At 43.2% G+C, this 8,159-nt stretch overlaps 1 protein-coding gene across 1 annotated transcript; it reads left to right on the top strand.

Annotated features, from left to right (window-relative positions):
* Positions 1–1,268: 1,268 nt before the first annotated feature.
* fan1 (FANCD2 and FANCI associated nuclease 1) lies at positions 1,269–7,615 on the top strand. The gene is made up of 13 exons (XM_062389901.1): positions 1,269–2,710; positions 2,794–2,934; positions 3,206–3,404; positions 3,493–3,726; positions 3,824–3,955; positions 4,050–4,158; positions 4,247–4,366; positions 4,494–4,658; positions 4,749–4,911; positions 5,001–5,104; positions 5,182–5,376; positions 6,453–6,581; positions 6,681–7,615. Exons 1-13 carry the CDS (start codon positions 1,519–1,521, stop codon positions 6,816–6,818), a joined length of 3,021 nt encoding a protein of 1,006 aa, XP_062245885.1. The 5' UTR covers positions 1,269–1,518; the 3' UTR covers positions 6,819–7,615.
* Positions 7,616–8,159: the final 544 nt, after the last annotated feature.

Below are 8,159 nucleotides of genomic sequence, written 5' to 3'. Positions count from 1 at the left end.
CTCAACATGAAGCATCTTGTGGCTGAACTGGAAACACTGCTGTGCTGCTGTGGCTCAAGCATTTTTGGGTGAAATGATTCCCGCTGTGGTCATGGCAGTGTCGATCAGATCAGATGAAGCTGACATGGTGTTGGTGTTAACCCTATAACACACCACGCAGACCTCATCCTGACCCCTCTGCTAATTGAAAACAATAGGGACCATTACGCCCCCCCCCCCCCCCCCCCCCTCTTCTCACGCATGTAGCCCTGCCCTTTGCGGATCTGCGGTGGTTTTTAATAAAGCCATTACGCCAAACTTTTGCCGCAGCATGTGCGTGTGTGTGTGTTTGGACGCCGCACTCACATCTGGCCACGTATCGATAGCATAATCGGACATATGGTTTTCCCTGCGCGTACACTGTAGCGTGCATTAATGGAGCCCACTCCCTCCATACGCACGCACACACGCACACAACACACTCACACGCGCGCTGCTGGCTTCAGCATCTGTAAGCATCATATCATCATCATCCCCATCACGCTGCTGCTGCTGTAATTCCCATCGACCTTGATGTGGAGACTGCAGCTCGGAGGCTGATGCTGGAGCCCATCACAGCATTGTCCCCCTCAGACCTGCTCTTATCGGGGCCTATTTGTGGAAAATGCATCACTGTGACATTTCCATCCGTCCGCGCATACACCCGAGTCCAGCGTGTTCCCACTCACCAGCATCAGTCCCGGCGCTGTCCCTCCATGTGAAAAACGCCCGTGTGCCGATCACATCTGTTCGCTGCCCGGAATGGTGAGTTTTGAATAAGAGCCGCACAGCAGCCCAGGAACGTGTGTAAGAAAATACACCCCCCACTCCACCCTCCATTATGTGCTCACTGCCCCCCAACATCACACACACACCCACACTAACACACACACACGCACCGTGTGAGGTCTGCACAGCCAAACATGAGGCTAAATAAGCGACCATTTCATTTGAAGCGTTTATTTCATATGTTATTCTATGTGTAATTTAGGATTCTGGAAAAAAACTTATGAGCATTTTTTGCATTGCAACTTAAATAATATAAGTTTCTTAAAAAAAATATATACACATAAATATTTTACACTCAATTGTGTTTATTTCCCCTTTTCTTTTTTTTTTATTGTTTAGTTAATTAAAAATAATCGATGTACTTTGGATCTGTTACTTCCCCCTGACAGTCATTCTGTGTTCTGTTGGTTACGCCTGAGAAGCGGGATTGTTGTTACCCTGCAGCGCCTCCTCCGCTAGATGCTACCCGGCATGTTAGCTAACATCATGAGCCACTGACAGGGTTCCTATTCATGTTTCTGTGTTTTTTGTGACACGCGAATGAGACTGCAAGAGCTGCAAATTTGCGACGTGTTGGATGTGCTGTTTTTAATGTGATCATTTCTGAGCAAAGTTAACTTTTAACCACAGCAGTGTTAGCCCTGTCCACACTGGGAGTTCACTGCAGCGAAGAGAAGTTTCTGAAAGACGTCTTCACCGAGAAACAACACAATGACCGACAGAGCAGACAAGGACAAGCCCAGGAGAAGTCTGTCATTGTCCAAGAGCAAGAAGAAAGGTAATGTCTCAGCCGGGACTCCTGCCAGTGCTTCCTCCTCCATGACTCCAATCACCTCATTCTTCAACAGCCAGCCTCCCATCAAGCTTGCCTGTCCCCTGTGTGGCCAGCTGGTACCACGATTCAGGATCAATGAGCACATCGATTTGCAATGTCAGAACTTTGACAGAGGAGACAGCAGTGCCGCCTCAGCAAGTAATAATGTTGTGCCAAGCACCCAGCTGTCACCCAGAAGGAATCCTGCAAAGTCCCCAGAGGTGGATCGAAACAAGGAAGAGGAGGTCAAAGAGACCAACACCAGCCCTTACTTCAAAAAGGATGACTTTCAGCGGGCTCCACGTGAGATAAACAGTAAAACCGTGGTCAGGACGATTGACCTGGGAAGTCTCTCCGCCAAGATATCTAAAAAGTGTCATGACCCACCTGAGAGGACACGAACGGAGGGTGAACAACTGGAAAAGGAGGGAGACCCTCCTGAGACTCTGGGCAGCTCGCAGAAAGAAAATGTCCTGAGTCAGAGTTTAGAGGAAAACAAAGATTGTGTTAAAGTCATTGACCTGACAGAAACCTGCGATGAGACTCCAGCAGCAGTGGCATATCTATCCTGTTCAGAAAAAGGACATCATCTTAAACAGAAGGAAACTATGAAACTTCCCAAAGCAGAAACTTCCCCAAAACTAGTCACTCCAAAGTTGCATGTTTCTTCCTCCAAACTCGCAAAGAGGAAAAAAACAACTTCCACTGGCAAGGTGTCCGCTTTCACTAAGAAAGCAAAAATTGACAGGAGCAGGGAGTTGGATGAGGTGTTGTCTAGTGAAATAAAAGCTGAGAAAACTGATACGGACCAAGATAAAACTGTCACGCATTCCACAACGTCTGACCCCCCTCTGAGTTCGGAGGAGATTTGTGATTTAACTGCTGCACTCGTTAATAGTGATTCCCTGCCAGGGTTTGCTGAGCAGACCATCAGCGACCAAGCTGTCAAGAGCCTTCATCCACCAGATCTTCCTTACTACCTCCGTAACTTCCGAACTGTTCTAGAGGCGGTGCTGGAGAATGAAGACGACAGAGCGTTGTTCAACCAGGATGATATGTCACTCATACACGCATTTGAGAAGCTATCAGGTACGCTACAATGTCCCACAGTAATTATTATTTTACAATAATGAATAGAAATAATTGTTCTCATGTGTCTTCTCTATCAAAAGTCATGGGGCAGAAGCTGTATGTTAGGCTCTTTCAGAGGAAGCTGAAGTGGCTTCAAGTTAATAAACTGGATTATGAGCAGATATGCAGTGATCTGGGACCTGTTGCTGAGGAGCTGGTTCAAAGTGGTTTTCTGCAGTCAGGTAGATGAAGCCCAAATCTTCCTAATATATTACATCTCTGTCTGAGTTGACTGAAACTTCAAATACTGAGATATTTATTTGTATACTGTTGCATGCTGTGTTTTCATATTTCTTTGTTTTGTTTGACTGCTGAGAGAAGGAATTATTGCATTGTTGTGTAGTAGCTGGGAGTTAATACCATTTGTGTTAGCCTCTTGAAAAACCACACTAACCCAATTTTTGATTGCTTCCTTTAGATGTCCACTGAATTTAAATTTTTTTATTTTTAAAGAGAATGATCTTGAGGACCTCGGAGAGGCTCTGGATCTGCTGCCCGCTCCTGAACTCAAAGTTCTGGCTAAGAGCTTCCATCTGGGCAGTTCTGGGACGCAGAAACAGCAGCTTGTGGACGGGCTGCTTAATCGGAGCAAACAAAAGTCAATCTTCTCTATGAGCCCTGCTCAAAACATCAAGGCTGTCATCCTCAAAAAGTGAGTTGAGCAGTGACTGTGTGTTTATTCACTGTACCCATAATGTTGTTATGATTTCACGCCTTTGCTTTCCTCTCCAACGTTAAAGGGCGAAACAGCTCGCAGGCTCCTGTGTGCGTCTGTGTCGTGATCCTCGCGCTGTCTTCTCCCGCATCCTTCTGCTCTTCTCTCTGACGGACACCATGGATGAGGAGGAGACGGCAGCTGGCGGGCAGAGCCAGCTTTTCACCATCCTGCTCGTCAACTCAGGACGTCTGGCCTTCCCAGACTACACAATGCAACGTACCACCAAGGTTTTCCTGGACAGAGAGGACCTGATTAGGTGAGGTCCTGCCAACGGAGTTCAGATTAATAAAAGTTGTGGTTGTTGAAGAAGTATAAACAGGAATATATACGTCTTACTACATTCATCCCACCAGATATGAAGTATCCATGCGATCCCTGCAAGAAGTAAACTCAGCGATGCAGGCAGGTCAGTGGGAAGAGGCCCTAGAGCTTTACACTGCTGCCAAAAGTGCCTGGCAGGAGCTGAAGAAAAACCATGACTTCAGGTGATACATTTATGTATCAATCCCTTTGTTTCTGTCTGAAAAACAGATACAGAGTCCTTGTGTTTAACATTAACATTATCATTGTGTTGGATAGTCATCAGGAAGAGTTGCCTGTGTTCCTGCGCAGCTTCACTACAGGATGGTCTTACACCCGGATCTTATCCAGAGGGGTGGAGATCTTGCAGCGGCTACGTCAATATGAGGTTAGTTGAACTCATCCACTCAAACTCACACAAACGTCACCATGTTTGAAGTACGTCATAATTAAAAATGAGAGTTTTGTGTTAACAGGAAGCAGTAGAGGAGCTGCAGTCTTTACTGTCGCAGTCTGTTTACTGTCCTGACAGCCGAGGGCGATGGTGGGACCGACTGGCGTTAAACCTTCAGCAGCACCTCAAGAAAACTGAGCAGGTGAGCTGCAGTATCCGCTCACCTCCTCAGAGACATCCTCATCATCTCATTCACTCATCATGTGCTCAGTCATACATGTCGCGTGTTGTAATTTGCATGGCTGCTGTACCTTTCCTGTTGCATTCAGGCAATTGATGCTATAAGAGATGGGATGACAGACACTCTGGTACGAACGGGTCATAAACTCTCCCTGCATCAGAGAGCCGTTCGGATGAAAGAGTCTGCCAGCTTCAAGAAGTATCGCCTGCAACTCAGAGATTTACCCACTATTCAAGTCCAAGATGTCAAACATGTGAGTTTGCTGCAGTATGTTCGAACTGGGCTTACTCGGGAAAACACTTTTATCACTTTTATATTTTCCGGCTTGTACTTTTGTCTGCAGGTTACAATCCGAGGACAGCTGTTTCCTCATGAGGGAGGCATGGGCAAGTCTAGGTTTCTTTTACATACAAATGGAGAGGGGGAAGACAGCCAAGAAGCCACTGTGATATGTTCTGTGGAAGAGCTGTGTTTAGCACATTACCGCCAACAAGGATTTGACCAAGGTAAACATTGTTTCTTGCCCTGTAAAAAAACAAAAACATGGATACTCCTCTGATCACAAGAACAATAAATTGTTGTTGTCATGTAACAGGGATCCATGGTGAGGGTTCGACTTTCTCTACATTGTTTGCTCTTTTGCTGTGGGACGTCATTTTTATGGAAGGAATTCCAGATGTTTTCCGAAACCCATACCAGGTAAAGTAAGCTCTCTATAAGTTGTGTTGAATAACCACGCATCGGAACAAGTTTTAACTCGTATTTGTCCCTCACAGACATGTCCACTGGATCTTTACACCGACTGTTTCTATGAGAACAGGAAGGAGGCGATAGATTCTCGTGTTCAGTTACTCAGTGAGGCGACTGTGGAGACGCTACATAGCATGATGGAGGATATCTGGACCTCACAGGAGGGTAAAGTGTGTTCCCTGGTCAACTGGGAGCTTTTCTCATCTCTTCAACATGCACAGGTATTTACTGTCAATCTGGCAAGTATACAGTGTCTTCAGAAAGTATTCAGTATAATAAAGCACTTGCAAACTATATTGTGTTGTAGATGTTATTTTAAGTTGATCAAATTGAAATGCACATCAATCTACACAACATTTACAAAAGTATCAAGCTCCTTTGCTTTGGCACTTTCCCGTTCTTGTTTGAACTTATGTCTAGATGTTGATTGGAATCCACCTTTGGCAAACTGAATGGACATAGTTTAGAAAATTACAAACCTCTGTAAATAAGTTCCAATAGTTCACACTGCATGTCAGGACAAAACCCAGGTCATCAAGTCCAAGGACGTCCCTGTAGACATCTGCAATAAAACTTTAGAAGGGCATAGATCAGAGAGAGGGTAAGGAACCAGTTCTAAAGCACTGGATGTTCCCAGTAGTGCACTAGTCACAGCAATTGTGAAATTAATTTTTTTCCAAGAGTTGCCCGTCCGACCCAACTGACCAAAAGTCATTCTAAGAGAGCTTTACAACTCCCAGTGTCATGCGATTGGAGGGGCCTCCTCAGAAGCATGGAGAGGGAGACAAGGAAAAACATAGACTGTGTATAAAGACGGACATCATGTGACCATCACCTCTCATTATCCAGAAAGGAAGTCAAAATATCCTGGATATGAACTCTGCCGACTTGAAGCAATGAATGGAGCCCCGAAATTGAAGTCCTGCAGGAACATTATCAATGATGACTCTCAAGTCAATCTCAGGGGTCAATGTGAGGTTTCACTCCATTTGATATCATCCAATAAAGAAATAAGCTCAAATTTCTGAAAACAAGTTTATACTTCATCAGTACAATGTGTAGATTGATAGACAAAAATTGCAGTTTTGCCAATTTAAAAGTGTGTGTAAAAAAATAAAGGTATATATGATGTCATACATTATATGAATCTAATAGATGATTAGTATATTTTACTTAGATTGTGTATTGTGACAAATAATCGGTTTCAATTCATAACTGATTAGACGTGTGTCTACATTTGTTATTTAGGTACTAACATGGTTCTAACAGAACCACCTTTATTCACTGATATTTGCAGTCCCTGGTGTCCTGCCTCGGTGGAGCCTTCTTAGGAGGAGTAACAGCGAGAATGTCAAAAGACTACAGACACTGTCGCGCAGGTTTGCCTGATCTGGTGGTGTGGAACACCTCAGAAAACACCTGCAAGGTGAGATATCGTCACGTTTTAGCTATTAGAATTAGATTGATCCCTGAATCATGTCTGATAATTCTGCATAGCCTGGTGACACGGGTTGTCTTGTTGCAGCTGGTGGAGGTGAAGGGGCCCACTGACCGGCTGTCCCAGAAACAACAGATCTGGCTGGATGAGCTGCAGAAACTAGGGGCCGATGTAGAAGTGTGTCACGTGGAAGCTTGTGGAGCCCGAGGAGCTCGTCTGGAATAAAAACACAGAAGAAATGACTGAAGAGATTAAATGGAAACATGAGCAGAAAGACTGAAATAAACCTGATTTGGGTGCGGATTCTGATGTTTATCTTCCATATACAACGACTTTAACCCTATTTGAGTATGAGGAATGTTGTCAAAAGGAGTGTTCCTTGGGAATGTGGTTTTATCATCAAGACAACCACTGCATCAACAGGAAGAGGTGCATCATGGGATGATCATCACAGAGAACTGCCAGGATCAGAAATAGCTTACACATAATCAGAGGTTATACATGACAGGAAATTGATCCAACGACCACACAAGCCTGATGGTGTTTCCTTCTCTCTTCACTGCATTCACGGGATCTTGGGTTGCCAAGCAACATAAACATGTTGTTGGCTGCCTATGAATTGTATGATGGCTCTGTGAGTTTGTTATGTAAGTGAGGTGGCTTTATATATATATATATTCAGTCTGCTGCTTCTCTACCAGAGATAAGACATCACTTGGGAACCAAGAAAAAGATAATAGGGCTGCCATTAATACTTATTTCCATTTTGACTAAACTGCTGTTTTTTTTCCTCATAATGTGAATAATTAATAGGTCTATAAAAGGTCCTATTTGTGCCCAAATTAACACAGTTGCTGTGTCGGTTTGTCTGAATAACAGTCGATTTACGCCAAGAATCATCACATAACACAAAAGCAGCAAATCCTATAATTGGACCTGGGAAATGTTTTAGCATTTTTGTTTAAAGAACATTTATGATGTATTTTATGTAATAACATAAAAAAGATTAAATGCGATGGTGAAAGAAGTACTCAAAAATTGACTCAAGTGAGGGTAAAAATATTTACCCTGAATATTGAGTTTTCAAGGTGTTCCTTTAATCTGTTAAAATTAAAATTGTATTATGCAAAAGATGGAAACAAACTAAGTGGAAGAAATACAGCCTTTCCATCTTTGAATGAAGTTATTTGATCATTTTTGTAGTAAGACAAATTTCTTTATCATGTATATGAGTACTTAATGACCTCATGTAAACCTTATCTTGGCTTTGCACCACTGCAGGATCTTTAGTCCATAATATTATACTATGTTTTAGTATTTTTTTTGCACTTACAAATTATAACTTTCAAATTAGTTTAAAGTTAAAGTGCGAAATTAAAGACAAGGCATACATTGAGATACCCAAATACGAAAAAAAACGTAAAAAAAGTAAAGTTGAAGTAACTAAAAATGATGTGCATGTACTTGATTACTTTGTACCAAATTTGAAATTTAAGAGCACATTGGGTGTAATTATGTGGAGCCTGGGAAACAAAGGTTCAGTGTGTGGTCGCTGTAGAGAGGACC

Source organism: Platichthys flesus, chromosome 6 (genome assembly GCF_949316205.1).
Source record: "Platichthys flesus chromosome 6, fPlaFle2.1, whole genome shotgun sequence".
Lineage (NCBI taxonomy): Eukaryota > Metazoa > Chordata > Actinopteri > Pleuronectiformes > Pleuronectidae > Platichthys > Platichthys flesus.
This window is presented reverse-complemented; position numbering and strand designations above follow the sequence as displayed.